Here is a 16,220-nt window from a genome sequence, read left to right on the forward strand (position 1 = left end):
TGGTCACCCAGCTTTAGGAAGGATATCAATAAGCTGGAAAGGGTGCAGAAAAGCTTCACAAGGGTACTACCAGGAATGGGGGCTTTGAGTTTATAAGGAAAGACTGGATAGGCTGGTTTCCTTTCCCTGGAGTGTAGGGGGCTGAGATGTGAACTTTTGGAAGGCATATACAGTAAATCCATGAGGGATATAGTGAAGGTGAATGGTGTGAAAATATATCCGTAACTCTGAATTCTTTATGAATTTGTAACTTTTGTAAAATGTAATGCAACAAAATGGGGTCTATGAAATCCTAAGATGCTTTGCCGGTTTGGGTGAGAAAACTTACAAGTGTGTTTGTGTTATTTGGGAACAAGCTATTTTCTTTCATGAGGGGCAATTTGTTTTGTGGCCAGAAAGGATTTTTGATAACAGAGAAATTCAGGCTTCTAAATATCAAATGTGAGAATGAGATAAGAATGAAGATAACAGAGGAATGTAATGTTATGGAATGGAGTAACCTAATCACCGTTCTTTGTAAGATAAGCTATATTTCCAGATCAAACTTGGGAGGAAGTACATCTCCCCTTGCAAGTAAAATAATAAATGCATTACTAATATGATCCACTCTGCATTGGCTGTAGTTTGTTTCTTTATATTGGAAGACCTAGCTGAACAGTACACAACAATGATCACAGTATTTTCCTCAGGGTTGAAAACTCTAAAACCAAAAGGAATATTTTTAAGGTGATAGGGTATAGGGGACCTGAAGGACAACACAGAGGTGTTGATTATATGGAAAGGGCTGCCAAAGAAATTGTTAAAGGTACATCCCTCTTTGAGTCATAGAGTTATAAAGTATGGAAACAGGCCCTGTAGTCCAATTCATCCACGCCAACCAAGAGTTGGTTCCATTTGCCTGTGTTATGATCAAATCCCTCTAAAACTTTCCTATCTAATTACACATATAAATACATTTTAAATGTTGTAATTGTAAGTGTAGTACAATTACAATGGTTAAAAGGATATTTAGACAGGAACATGGATAGAGAAGATTTGGAATGATATGGGCCAAACACAGCAAATGGGACTAGCTGAGTTAGGCAATCTGGTGGCATGGATGAATTAGACTATCTTTCATACAGTTCATGAAACTACTTTTTTGACTTCTTTTACTTCATTTTCTTTCAAATGTGGTTCTGTCACTGTGGGAGCCTGCAACTTATATTTTGGTGGTGTGTTTTTGAGTGATCTGACGCCTTGCTGTCTCCGAGGGGATTCATGAAGTTTTGAGCGAAGTTTTCAGCCTGGAGGCAAACAAGCCTGTAGAAAAGGTGCAAGCCCATGATAGACTCCACTCGTCGCTGATGAAAGCATCGAAAAAGATTGAAATCAACAAAGACGAGAGCAGAAGGTAGGTGGGTGTTCAGCACTGTCTACTTGTGCGTGATCGGTTCTCTCTCCCTCGCCCACTGCTCCTGGAGGAAAGTGCCGGAGTTCTGGGTCTTGGGTAAGGTTTAATCAACGTGGTTTGTAGATTGGGCCCTGTAGTTCATGTTGTGATGTGTCTCTGGTTTCTGGTCACTCCTTTTTTGTTGCTATTTTGTGCGATTTTGATCAGGACAGACCAGCTCTGCAGCATGTAAATAACAAAGAATGTAGCCCTAGATTGAATTGGACTGAATATGCCTGCACTCTTTATACAATAGGGTTTTTTAAGAGACTCCTGGATAGGTAGATGGAGCTTAGAAAAACAGAGGGCTATGGGTAACCTTAGGTAATTTTTAAAGTATGTGTTCAGCACAGCATTGTGGGCCATAGGGTCTGTATTGTGCTGTAGAGTTTCTATATTTCTCTCGATGACTTTGTGGTATGGTGTTTTACATTCTATATTTTTCACTTGTTTCTTTTGCCATTTACGTGATTTGTTCTTTTTTGTGTGTTTGGGGACTTGGTTTTCCTTTGAACAGGTTTTGTGGCTGTCTGTGGAAGATGAATCTCAGGGTTGTAAACTGCATACATACTTTGACATGAGCGTACTTTGAATAATGTACTTGTCATCAACACTGAAGCCCAGAGATTAAAAGGAGCAATACAATATAACAGAAGACTGGTAAGTAACAAAAAAAAAGGCTGTCAAGTACTGGAGTTCCCCAGGTGTCTGTATTTTTCTTAATATGTATGAGTAACTTAGACCTGAGTGTACAGGGAAAAAAATTCCGAATCTTCAGGTAATACAAAACTGGCAAATGAACAGCTAATTTAACACAAATATGCAGCAGACAGAACTCAGTTTAGGAAAGTAACAGTTTGAGCCCAGCCAGAAACATCAAAAAGGATTTTAAGATGGGAGTACAGTAAACATTTGCATTTTTGGCTGACTGGAATACACTAAATGAGCCAAATAATGTTATTTTGCTGCATAACTTCTATAATTGTATGAACCTTAGTTTCATACCTTTTCATTCAGATGGTAAACATAAACAGCACCTTCCTCCCCATGTATGTGAAAGAATGGAGCACCAACAAGCAGAAAATCCGTTACAAGATCTCCATTTACATCAAGGGGACACAACTCTGAGCCAAAGTATGATCCCAGCTGAAAAGATAAATTCAATTATTGAACTCCATCACTTTTCCACTGTCATTTAATCTCTGTCACTTCAACATTTTAATCAGCAACAAAACCCTTGACTTGGTGTCAATCGTAACTTGGCAGTGCTCTTTAGTTAGAGCCAAGTATGAACTAACCTGTTTTCCAGAAATACGTTGTTTTATTTTGACAGATGTTCCGGCTTCAAACACTACTACTTGACCTATCTGGCTATGCCGAGGAGCCCCAGCAATGTAAAGATGTTGTCCACTTATTGTATTTGCTCCAGTTACACTGTACCCTGTCAGTTGGAAAAAGATATCAACAAAAATTAAAAATAGGGAATACACCCAGAGAAAAAAAACAAAACAAAATTAACATTTCAGCTGGGGACCTTCATCACAAATGATCAGGAACATAAGAAAATGTTGTTTATGTTGGAAATCTGAAATTAAACAAGATAATCATGGTTGTCTGGTTTAATTTCAGTGAGTTTGGTGGTATCCATGGCGAAGGGTCAATGACCTTATATTGTACAAATATGATGACTGTTGATCATATGGTCCAAGCTGGCTGTCAGCAAAACAGCAAAAACATGCCATCAGCCCCATACCTTCTTTCCTTTCTTCACCGTAGCCCTGTAATGTTTTCTCTCTCACTTGTGCCCATTCTCTTCCCTTTCATTGTTTTAATTAATCGCCAATTAAACTGCCAGTATGTCCTTGGAATGTGGGAGGAACCAGCATGTCTAGTGGATATCCAGGCATTCATAGGCAGACTGTGCAGACAGCACTTGTGGTGAAGATAAAACCTGAGCTGGACACTAGCGTACTATTTACTGCACCACCATGCCATCCAAGAGGTCATATGAGCTTGAACTAGTTCTCCACATATGCTGCCTGAACTACTGAAAGTTTCCAGAATTTCTGGTTGCTATTTTAAACTTTAAATGTGACCAAAATTACAAGTTGTAAGAAAAAGTTATCCACGCAAATGTGAAAACTACATTAGGCAGCAGGTCATGAATTTGACAGCCAGCAACACTGAATATCCTGTAAGATAGAAAAGAACCAAAGAATGTGTTAGATCAATGATCATAGGACAATGCAGCACAGGAACTGATCCTTCTGCCTATGACATCTGTGCAAAGTATGATGCCAGATTAAGATTCCTGCATTATAACAGAAATCTCTCCATTTCTTGCATATCCATATGTGTATCTAAAAGCAGAGGTTGTGTGATCAGTTCAGTGTTGAGGTCAGTGAAGTTATCCACTTTGGTCCAGGACCCTGATGCTTATAGGGTAATAGCTGTTCCTGGTGTGGGATCTAAGGCCCCCATACTTCATGCCCAATGGTAGTGGTGAGAAGGGAACAACGAATGCCTAGATGATGAGAGCCCTTGACGCTAGATGCTTCTTTCTTGTGGCAACACTCCTTGTAAATGGGCTCAGTGATGAGGAGGGCTTTGCCTGACATGTATCCACCTCTTTTTGTAGACTTTCAGCTCCTGGGAATTGGTCTTTCCATACCAGGCCATGATTTAACCATTCAGAATACTCTCTACCATGCACCTATAGAAGTTTGTCAATGTTTTAGATGACATGCTGAGTCTATGCAAATTTCGAAGGAAGTAAAGGCTCTTTTTATGTTTTTTAATGTTACATTTCTACTTAGGGTAAAAATTCTGACTGTCTATACCTCTCATTTTTTTAAAATAAACATATCAGCTAAGGCAACGTTATTACAGCTTGGGGCATCAGACATAGGAGATCAATCACAGCATCCTCTGTAAGGAGTCTGTACTTTCTCCCTGTGAATGTGTGGGTTTTCTCTGGGTATTCTGATTTCCCCCACAGTCCAAAGACATACAAGTTAGAAGAGTAATTGGTCATTGTAAATTCTCCCATGATTCAGTTAGCGTTAATTAGGTAGGTTGCTGGGTGGCATGGCTCGAAGGGCCGGAATGGCTTATTCGATTCTGTATTGCTAAATAAAATTAATTAATTAATTAGATAGATAGATAATTCATTAATTAATCAGTCGTCCTTCCAAATTCTGGCTCCTCTCCTGGAATATCCCATTATTGGTGACAAGTTCACAAGCCTGCAATTCCCAGCCTTGTCCTTGCAGCCCTTCTTAAATAAGGGCATTCTACTAGCTATCCTCCAGATTTCTGGTACATTACCCATGTCTAAGGGTCATACAAATACCTCTGACGGGGTCCCAGCAATTTTTTCCCGACCTTCCCACAAACATGCTACAATATACATGGTCCACCTTATGTACTTCAAATCACCATAGATCGCCTTCAAAGTCTCCTCTTTGTTATAAGACCATAAAACCATAAGACACAAGAGCAGAATTAGGCCATTTGGCCCATTGAGTCTGCTCTGCCATTTCATCATGGCTGATCATTTTTCTCTCTCAGCCCCAACCTCCTGCTTTCCCCCCCACCATATCCCTTCTGCCACTGACCAATCAAGGATCCGTCAACCTCCACCTTAAATGTACATGATTACTTGACCTCCGCAGCTGTATGTGACAATAAATTCCACAGATTCATCACTCTCTGGCTAAAGAAATTCTTCCTCATCTCTGTTCTAAAAGGACACCCCACTATTCTGAGTCTGTGTCCTCTGGTCTTAGACTCTCCCACCATAGGAAACATCCTCTCCACATCCACTCTATCAAGGCCTTTTACCATTCGATAGGTTTCAATTATGTCACCCCAAATTCTTCTGAATTTCAGTGAATACAGGCCCAGAGCCATCAAATATTTTTCATATGACAAGTTGTTTAATTCTGGAATCATTTTCGTGAACCTCCTTTGAACTTTCTCCAGTTTCAGCACAAGTGAGGCCTCAGCAGCACTACATAACACCACAACTTTACACCCTTGCTTTAATCTTCTAGTCCTCTTGAAATGAATGTTAACATTGCAGTTGCCTTCCTCACCACAGACTCAACCTGCAGATTAACCTTTAGGAAATTGTGCACAAGGACTCCCAAATCCCTTTGTGCCTCAGGTTTTTGTATTTTCTCTTAATTTAGAAACTGGTCATCCCTTTTGTTTCTTCTAACAAAGTTCATAACCATACACTTCCCAACACTGTATTCCATCTGCCACTTCTATGCCCATTCTCCTAGTCTAAGTCCTTCTGTAGTCTCTCTATTTCCTCAAAACTACCTGCCCCTCCCCTATCTTTGTATCATCTACAAGCTTTGTAACAAAACCATCAATTCCATCATCCAAATCGTTAACATGTAACATAAAAAGAATCACTCCCAACACAGACCCCTGTGGAACATGAATAGTCACCCGCAGCCAACCAGAAAAGGCTCCCTTTATTCCCACTCTTTGCCTCCTGCCAGTCAGCCACTGCTTTATCCATGCTAGAATCTTTCCTGTCATACCATTGGCTCGTAGCTTTTCAAGCAGCCTCACGTGTGGCACCTTGTCAAAGGCCTTCTGAACATTCAAGTACACAACATCAACTGATTCTGATTGTTATTTCTTCAAAGAATTCCAAAGATTCAAAGATTTGTCAGGCAAGATTTTTCCGTGAGGAAACCCCATGCAACTACAGCTTATTTTATCATGTACCTCCAGCTACCCTGAGACCTCATCCTTAATGATCAGCATCTTCCCAACCACAGAGGTCACATTAACTGGCCTATAGTTTATTTTATTCTGCCTCTCTCCCTTCTTGAAGAGTGGAGTGACATTTGCAATTTTCCAGTCTTCCAGAAGTATTCCAGAATCTGGTCATTCTTGAAGGATCATTACTAATGTCTCCCCAATCTCTTCAGCCACTTCTTTCAGAACCCTGTGATGTACACCATCTGGTCCAGCTGACATTTACCTTCAGATCTTTCAGTTTCACAAGAACCTTCTCTCTTATTATGGTAACTTCACACACTTCATGACCCCTGACAGCTGGAACTTCCACCATACTGCTAGTGTCTTCCACAGTGAAGACTGACACAAAATACTTTTCAATTCATCTGCCATTACCTTGTTCCCCCATTACTACCTCTCCAGCATCATTTTCCGGTGATCCGATATCCATTCTTGCCTCTCTTTTACACTTCTGAAGGAACTTTTAATATTATTATTAAATATTATTCAGTATTATTAACTAGCTTACTTTCCATTTGGCTTTTATGTTGGCTTTGACTTCTCCTGTTAGTCACGGTTGTGTCATCTTGCCTTAAGAATACTTCTTCCTCTTTGGGATGTCCATATCATGTGCCTTCTGAATTGCTTCCAGAAATTCCAGCCATTGCTGCTCTGCCATCATCCCTGCCAGTGTTCTTTTCTGATCAATTCTGGCCAACTCCTCTCTCATGCCTCTGTAATTCCCTTTACACCACTGTAATACTAATACATCTGACTTTAGCTCTCCTTCTCAAATTTCAGGATGAATTCAATCATATTATGATCACTTGTTCCCAAGGGCTCTTTTACCTTAAGCTTTCATATCAATTCTAGTTCATTGCACAAAACTCGGTCCAGAATGGCAGATCCCCTAATGGGCTCAACTATGAGGTGTTCTAAAAAAAACCACCATCTTCTTGGAGGGAGAAAGCAGGAGAATGAGGTTGAGAGGAATATTTAAAAAGCCACGATGGAATGGTAGAACAGTCTCGATGGACAAAATATCCTAATTCTGCTCGTATATCTAATGATTTTAATGTGTTCTGGAAAGTTTCCTTAATCAATACATACAAGTCCCAACTAGAGAGTGTGATACTACAACTCCTGTTAGAATGAGACTGGACAGGTGACAGGACAGGGCAAGTTTGTGTCGGGGAACACTTTGCATCTAGTGATCATAATGCCATTACTTTCAATATAATTATGCCTGGAACCGAAAGTGATGGTGGAAATCTAAGGAAACTGGCATGAAGTCTATGGAATTAAGGGAAACAAATAGTGAGATCATGGAAACTGTACAGATTGAAAAGGAGGAGGTGCTTGCTGTCTTGAGGAAAATTTAAGTGGATAAATCCCCAGGACCTGACAGGGTGTTCCCTCGGACCTTGAAGGAGACTAGTGTTGAAATTGCAGGGGCCCTGGCAGAAATATTTAAAATGTCGCTGTCTATAGGTGAGGTGCTGGAGGATTGGAGAGTGGCTCATGTTGTTCCGTTGTTTAAAAAAGGATCGAAAAGTAATTCGGGAAATTATAGGCCGGTAAATTTAACATTGGTAGTAGGTAAGTTATTGGAGGGAGTACTAAGAGACAGAATCTGCAAGCATTTGGATAGACAGGGACTTGTTAGGGAGAGTCAACATGGCTTTGTGCGCGGTAGGTCATGTTTGACCAATCTATTGGAGTTTTTTGAGGAGGTTACCAGGAAAGTGGATGAAGGGAAGGCAGTGGATATTGTCTACATGGACTTCAGTAAGGCCTTTAACAAGGTCCCGCATGGGAGGTTAGTTAGGAAAATTTAGTCGCTAGGTATACATGGAGAGGTGGTAAATTGGATTAGACATTGGCTCAATGGAAGAAGCCAAAGAGTGGTAGTAGAGAGTTGCTTCTCTGAGTGGAGGCCTGTGACTAGTGGTGTGCCACAGGGATCAGTGCTGGGTCCATTGTTATTTGTCATCTATATCAATGATCTGGATGATAATGTGGTAAATTGGATCAGCAAATTTGCTGATGATACAAAGATTGGAGGTGTAGTAAACAGTGAGGAAGGTTTTCAGAGCCTGCAGAGGGACTTGGACCAGCTGGAAAAATGGGCTGAAAAATGGCAGATGGAGTTTAATACAGACAAGTGTGAGGTATTGCACTTTGGAAGGACAAACCAAGGTAGAACATACAGGGTAAATGGTAAGGCACTGAGGAGTGCAGTAGAACAGAGGGATCTGGGAATACAGATACAAAATTCCCTAAAAACGGCTTCACAGGTAGATAGGGTCATAAAGAGAGCTTTTGGTACATTGGCCTTTATCAATCAAAGTATTGAGTATAAGAGCTGGAATGTTATGATGAGGTTGTATAAGGCATTGGTGAGGCCGAATCTGGAGTATTGTGTTCAGTTTTGGTCACCAACTTACAGGAAGGATATAAATAAGGTTGAAAGAGTGCAGAGAAGGTTTACAAGGATGTTGCCAGGACTTGAGAAACTCAGTTACAGAGAAAGGTTGAATAGGTTAGGACTTTATTCCCTGGAGCGTAGAAGAATGAGGGGAGATTTGATAGAGGTATATAAAATTATGATGGGTATAGATAGAGTGAATGCAAGCAGGCTTTTTCCACTGAGGCAAGGGGAGAAAAAAACCAGAGGACATGGGTTAAGGGTGAAGGGGGAAAAGTTTAAAGGGAACATCAGGGGGGCTTCTTCACACAGAGAGTGGTGGGAGTATGGAATGAGCTGCCAGACGAGGTGGTAAATGCGGGTTCTTTTTTAACATTTAAGAATAAATTGGACAGATACATGGATGGGAGGTGTATGGAGGGATATGGTCCGTGTGCAGGTCAGTGGGACTAGGCAGAAAATGGTTCGGCACAGCCAAGAAGGGCCAAAAGGCCTGTTTCTGTGCTGTAGTTTTTCTATGGTTTTTATGGTTTCTAAATCTTGTGGATATCTTACATGTCTATTTATTCAGGATATGGATGCAGTGTTTGTAGAAGTGAGGCAAAATAGCATTGAGGTTGTGGCTGTATTCAAATTACAGAGGATGAGGTGTTTTCTGTCTTGAAGCAAATTAGGGTGGATAAATCACCTGGGCCTGACAAGGTGTTCCCTGAGACCTTGTGGGAGGCTAGTGCAGAAATTGCAGGGGCCATAACAGAGGTGTTCTTTGATATAGGTGAGGAGTCAGAGGTTTAGAGGATTGCTAATGTTGTTCTGTCTTTAAGAAAAGCTCTAAAAGTAAGCCAGGAAAATATCGGCCAGTGAGTCTGAATCAGTAGTGGGAAAGATATTGGAAAGTAATCTAATTGACCAGATTTCGATAGACAGGGAAAGATTAGGGATAGTCAACATGGCTTTATGAGTGGAAGTTCATGTCCAATCAATCTAAAGTGTTTTTCAAGGAAATTTGCCAGGAAAATTGATGAAGGAAAGGCAGTGAATGTTGTCTACATGGACTTTAGTAAGGCTTTTGACAAGGTCCTGCACGGAAAGTTGTTCAAAAAAGTTCAGTTGTTTGGCATTCAGGATGATGATTTGGATTCCACATTGTGACAGAAGCCACGGAGTGTAGTGGATGGCTGCCTCTCTGACTGGAGGCTATGACTAGTGCAGCACCACATGGATCGGTACAGGGTCTGTTGTTGTTTGTTATCAATTATCTGGGTGATAATGTAGTAAACTGGATCAGTAAATTTGCAAATGACACCAAAATTGGGGTATAGTAGATAGTGAGGAAGCCAGTCACGCCTTGCAGCAGGATCTGGAGAAACGGGCTGATAAATGGCAGATGGAATTTAATGCAGACAAATTTGAGGTGTCACAATTTGGAGGACAAACCAGAGTAGGACTTGAATGGTGAGTTGTAGGACACTGAGAGTGCAGTAGAACAGAGGTTAATCTGGGAATACAGATTCATAATTCCTTGAAAGTGGCATCACAAGTAGATAGGGTCATAAAGAGAGCTTTTGGGACATTGGCCTTCATAAATAAAGTATTGAATACAGGTGTTGTGATGTTATGTTGAAGTTGTAAAAGGCATTGGCGAGGCCTAATTTCATGCATTGTGTTCAGTTCTAAGCACCTACCTACAGGAAAGATATCAATAGGGTTGAAATTGTGGAGAGAAAACACAAGGATTTTGTCAGGATTTGAGGACCTGAGAGGTTGAATAGGCTGAATTGTTTAGGACTTTATTCCTTAGAATATAGATGAATAAGTGGAGATTTGATAGAAGTATACAAAATTATGAGATGGGAAATGCAAGCAGGCTTTTTCCATTAAGTTTAGGCGAGGCTAGAAGTAGAGACGATGGGTTAAGAGTGAAAGGTGAACTGTTTAATGGGAATATGAGGGGGAACTTTTTTTCACTGGGAGTGTGGTGAGAGCATGGATGAGCTGCTATACTATATATTTAAATTTATTGCTTGTTTGAAGTGTAGCGCTTGAACACAAGGTAGTCGCATGAATAAAAATATGATAAGTTATATGATGAAAGTTTACATACCAAGATAACCATAAGCAGCTGAAAACATTCCTTTGGATTCATTCAGAAACTGCTCTCTTCCTTTATCTTTGTTGTATACCATTACTCCTCCAGTCCAATCATAAGCTCCCACAGCACCAAGCAAAATATTGCCCTGTAAGATTATAGCAGGTGATTATTGCGTGGATCATGGTGTTAGGGCCAATATTAACTGATACTCTCTGTCCACTCTGTCTATGCTTCTCATAATCTTATAAACCTCTACCAGATCTCCCCTCAGTCTCCAACGCTCCAGAGAAAACAACCCAACTTTATCCAGCCTCTTGTGATAGCACGTGACCTTTAAACCAGGCAATATCCTGGTGAACCTCTTCTGCACCCTCTCCAAAGCCTCAACATCCTTCCTATAGTGGGGCGACCAGAACTGTACACAATACTCCAGATGTAACCAAACCAGAGTTTTATAAAGTTGCAACATAACCTCCTGACTTTTGAACTCAATGCCTCAACTAATCCTTCTTCTTGGTAAATATTGAAGCAGAATACTCATTAAGTAGCTTCCTCATATTCTTCACATCTAAACAAATATTCCCCTCTTTATCCTTGAGCTGTCCTACTCTCTTCCTAGTTATCCTCTTGCCCTTGTATGTCTTGGGATTCACTATAACCCTACTAGCCTAGGACTTTTCATGGCACTTCCAGGCTTTCCAAATTCCCTCTAATTCTTGTCTGGCTGCTTTATAATCCTTGTGTGCTTCTTTTGATCCTGATTTCTGAAGCTTGATATACTTTTCCTTTTTCCTCTTGACTAAATTCATCACCTCTCTGCACATCCAAAATTCTCTTTTTTTCTATCCCCCATTCTTCCTTCTAACAGGAACATACTTTTCCTGTACTCTGTGCAATTGATCTTTAAACACCCTCCACATGAATGATGTGGACTTGCCAGAGAAAAAGCATTCCCAGTTAACGGTTCTTTATCCTGCCTAACGCTCTCGTAATTTGCCCTACTCCAGCTTAAACCTCACCCACAACCACCATGCCTATCCTTATCTATAGCTATCCTGACCAGGAGCTCTGGTTCCCAGACCCCTGCAAAACTAGTTTAAACTCTCCCGAGCAGCATTAGCAAACCTCCTAGTCAGGTTATTGGTTCTCCTCCATTTCAGGTGAGATCCCTCCTGTACTGGTCACCCCTTCCCCAGAAAAGGTTCCAATGTTCCAAGAACTTGAAACCCTGTCCCCTGCACCATCTCTGCAGCCCCTCATTCATCTGTGCCATCACGCCATTCCTACCTGCACTGACCACCCCCCCCCCCCCCAAGGTTACAACCTCGGAGGTCCTTCTCTTCAGCATCTTTCCTAACTGTATATACTCACTGTGTAGGACTTCTTCACCCTTTCTGCCAATATGCACCACAACCTCTGACTCTGCCCCTCCCTCTTGAGAATATCCTGCACCCTCTCTGATACATCATGGACCCTAGCACCTGGGAGGCAACACACCATCTTGGTGTCTCTTTTTTTGCTACAGAATCCTCTTTCTGTCCCCCTGCTTATTGGGTCCCCTGTAACTACTATACTGCCTGACTTTACCTTTCCCTGTCAAGGCTCAAAGTCAGCTATAGTATCATCAACATAGCAGATACTGCTATGATCTGATGGGCTATCTCCCCCCACCCCCCACCCCAGCAGTATCCCAGTTGCAGAGGGGAATGGCCGCAGGGGAACTCTGCAATGACGACTTTATCCCCTTACTTCTCCTGGTAGTCACCCATCTTCTGTCCAAAGCCTGTACTCTGGATGTGACCACCTCTTCAAAAGTCTCGTCCCTAATACCTTCAGCCTCCTGAATGATCCTGAGTACATCCAACTCCAGCTCCAACTCCTTGACCCAGTCAGTCAGGTGCTAAAGTTGGGTGCACTTCCCACAGCTGTAGCCATTAGGTATCCCAAATACCCACATTTGACAGCAGAAGAATTCCATCCTGACTACTGTACAACAAAATATCCACATCTGACAGCAGGAGAATTCCATCCTGACGACTGTACAACAAAAAGAGAAAAGCTTTCCTCTTTTTAACTGTTCCTCTGCCTATTCATCCCGAAGCCTGTTAAGCCAAAGCCCGTCACTCTATCACTGACACACTCTGTCAATAGCCGCTCCAAACAATGGCCGTTCCGCTTGAACCTACCCTCCTTTTATTTGCAGCTGAGGTTAGGCCTCTGACGCCAATACTTTCTAAGCCTGCGGAGTCCAAAATGACTGGCCGTGCCTGAATCTGATCCTTTTGTCCTCTCTCCTGAATTCTGTAGGACTCTCATCCAATACACACTCCTCTTCCCTGCCCCATGGAAAAAAGGACAGTCTCATTCTCAAATGCTCCAACCTGCTCAACCTGTCTCCATAACTCAATCCCTCAAGTTCCAGCACATCTTCATAAACCTCCTCTGTACTCTTTCCGGCTTAATGCATCTTTTTTTATGAGAAGTTGACCAAAACTGGACACAATATTCCAAATACGGTCTCACCAATATCTTGTATGATTGTAATAACCCGACTTCTATACTTAATCCCCTGATTTCTGAAGACTAGTGCCAAGCTGAAGCCTTCTTCACCAGCTTGTATACGTACCTTGTACTTGTATCTAATGAGACCATAAGATACAGGAGCAGAGTAAGACCATTCAGCCCATTGAGACAGCTCCACAATTAAACAACGACAGTTTTTAAACCCCATTGTCCCACCTCCTTTCTGTAACCCTAAACCAAATTCCACAGACTTTGTGCTGCCCTCTGGCACCCTCTCAGTTTTAAAAGGGATATCTCTTTATTCTGAAGCTGTACCTTCAGATCCTAAACTCACCTATTAATGGAAACATCCTCTCCTGTCCACTCTATCCAGACCTTTCAGCATCTAGTAGGTTTAATCCCTCATCCTTCTGAACTCCATCAAGTACAAACCAGAGATTTCAAATGCTCCTTAAATGTTAAGCCTTTCATTCCTGGAATCATTCTTTCTCAAGTCTTCTCGATTCTCTTCAGGGCCAGCATATCCTTCCTTAAATTCACAATTTAAAATTGTTCACAATATTCCAAATGCAGCCTGACCATCTCCTCAGTGTTATTGTTGTACAACACTCTTCAGGTTCCTACAATTCACTGTGAAAATCCTACCCTCGCTGTAATGCAGACTATCCCAAAGACATCCACATTAACTGTCTCAAGTTCTGAAGTCTTCATCTCCTTCTCCGCAACAGAATCAGAGAAAAAATACTCATTGAGGACGTCACCCATCTCCTCACCTCCATACGAAGATGTCCCTATTCTCTCTCTAGTTACTCTTTTTTTTCTCCTAATGTACATAAAATCTCTTTGGATTCTCCTTCATCTCTTCTGCCAAAGCTATCTCATGACCCCTTTTGCCCTTCTAATTTCCTTCTCAATTATACCCTTGCATCCCCTGAATTCCCCCAGGGATTAATTTAATAGAGTTATAGAGTCACTGGCAGCCAATCAGAAAAGGCCCTCTTTATTCCCACTCTTTGCCTTCTGCCATTCAACCAATCTGCTTGTCATGTTAGTATCTTTCTCAGGCTGGCAATGTGCCAAGTAATGTCAGAATTAATACAAAGTGGCCACAGGTTAATATGTACACAGTGACCAAATGATGTGTCTGAATGCTATATGATTCTATATCTTTGAGGGGATTGACAATTGGCATGGACATAGTGGACTGAGGGCCTTTTTCTGTGCTTGATGACTCTGTAACCAAGAGGAAGAAAATCTGCATCTAACAGGACAGCAGAAGGGAAAGAGCTTGTGCTTTAGTCAAGAGTTTCAAGGTAAAGGCAGTGACTATCAATTCAGTGTTTCTCTTTGTACTGGGTGAAATTGAATTAATAATGTTGTTCTCATAACTGATGTCGTTGTGTCTATAGAGTTCTGCTCTCATCACAAACACATTGCTTCAATTCAGTAGAATGTGGAATTTAAAATGAAACTACAAGTGGTAATTCTGACACAAATTAGAAAATTGGCACATATACCTGGGCAACTAGCGGCCCTCGATCTTTTTTATTCATTTACAAATCATCTAGAGGTTACGAATGCTCAACTTGACAGCTCAGACATACAAATGAGAATTTAGGAGACCAGCAGAATGGTTTTGCTGGCTGCTACAGGACTACAGGAGCAGGCTGCAGTGTGGGAACTCGGTTCATTACATCAAATTGCTTGAGTTAAACACCTGGTTTAACTGCTTTAATTCGCTGCATTTCTGACTTACAAGCTGTTTGTGTTATGGACCATCCTCAGGAATGGAATCCTGATATAACCCAGAGAAGACCTGTAACTCGCATTCATAAAATCAACATAAAAATGGACTACATCACAGATTTTATAAAAATCTAACAACATCTTACATCACTAGAGTAATCTGCCGAGAATCCGATTTGTGCCAGTTCCATGTGAAAAGCACTTACATTTGCACCTTGGGTACCTGTTGAATTAATAAATAAAAAGGAAATGAAGATAATCAGTAAATATAATAACATAAAAAAATCAAGTAGTAGCTATTTGGTCTTCAAGCCCACTGCCATTCAGTAAGATCATGACTAATCTTTTATTCCATTGCCAGATTCCCATTGTATCCCCATACTCCTCAATGCCTGTTCCATCTACAAATTTATCACGCTCCTTACTCACAGATTCATCCCACACAGAAACATACTCTTTGGCCCACAAACTACATGCTAAACATCAAGAGCCTCTCAACATTAATTTGCCAATATTTAGCCTGTAGACTTCTAAGCCTCAGAAATTCATTGCTTGTCTTTACTTCATCAAGATTACCCATTCACATCACCCACTCAGACAGCCATACCAAATCCCAACCATCCTTCAAGTGAATAAAACTTTTGTCACATCCTCTTTAAATTTATTTCCTATTACCCTAATCTATTTCTTCCAATTTTTGACACCTGTTTGGACTTTCTGTTCAGTTTCAGCTAGCCAGAGCAGAAAAGAAGCATAAGTATAAATTGTTAGCTGTAAATTGATTGGATAATTTGGCAATTGGCGAAGGCCAATAAAAAATGGTTAAGTTGAAGGAGTGGCCAAGTTTAGAGTGGAAAGTTGAGGTTTTGATGAGAAGAAGCAGAGGCTAGAGTGAGGTTTCTGCTGGGTTTGCTTTCTTTCTTGATTATTGCACAGGCTAAAGCAGTGGGTATATAATCCAGGGTAGTGGTTGCTCCTCTCGCATGATGTGGTAAGTCATGGAGACATCTAGGGTCTCTGATGACAGCACCTGCGAGAATTGTATCTGGCTACAAATCCTTCCAGACAGCCTTAGGGAACTAGAGCTGGATGACCTGCAGATAATTCAGCAGACAGAGGGGTTGTTTCACAAGAGCTAAAGGGAGACAATTACTCAAGTGCATGATGCAGGTAACTGGGTAACTGTTAGGAGAAGGAAGGGGAGTAGGCAGCCAGTGCAGAGTACTGACGTAGCCATT

At 41.2% G+C, this 16,220-nt stretch overlaps 1 protein-coding gene across 2 annotated transcripts in view; it reads right to left on the reverse strand.

Moving 5' to 3' along the window:
* The window catches only part of LOC134337106 (integrin alpha-E-like), a 296,891-nt gene that overhangs the window by 204,016 nt on the left and 76,655 nt on the right, over nucleotides 1-16,220 (reverse strand). For both annotated transcript variants that reach the window (XM_063031953.1, XM_063031952.1), the window contains exons 11-14: nucleotides 15,129-15,205; nucleotides 10,726-10,858; nucleotides 2,731-2,873; nucleotides 2,438-2,578 (exon numbers count right to left, since the gene is read on the reverse strand). In XM_063031953.1, coding sequence (XP_062888023.1) covers nucleotides 2,438-2,578; nucleotides 2,731-2,873; nucleotides 10,726-10,858; nucleotides 15,129-15,205 — 494 coding nt within the window. The remainder of the gene's footprint in view (nucleotides 1-2,437; nucleotides 2,579-2,730; nucleotides 2,874-10,725; nucleotides 10,859-15,128; nucleotides 15,206-16,220) is intronic.

This window comes from Mobula hypostoma, chromosome 23 (assembly GCF_963921235.1).
Source record: "Mobula hypostoma chromosome 23, sMobHyp1.1, whole genome shotgun sequence".
In the NCBI taxonomy this organism is placed as follows: Eukaryota; Metazoa; Chordata; class Chondrichthyes; order Myliobatiformes; family Myliobatidae; genus Mobula; species Mobula hypostoma.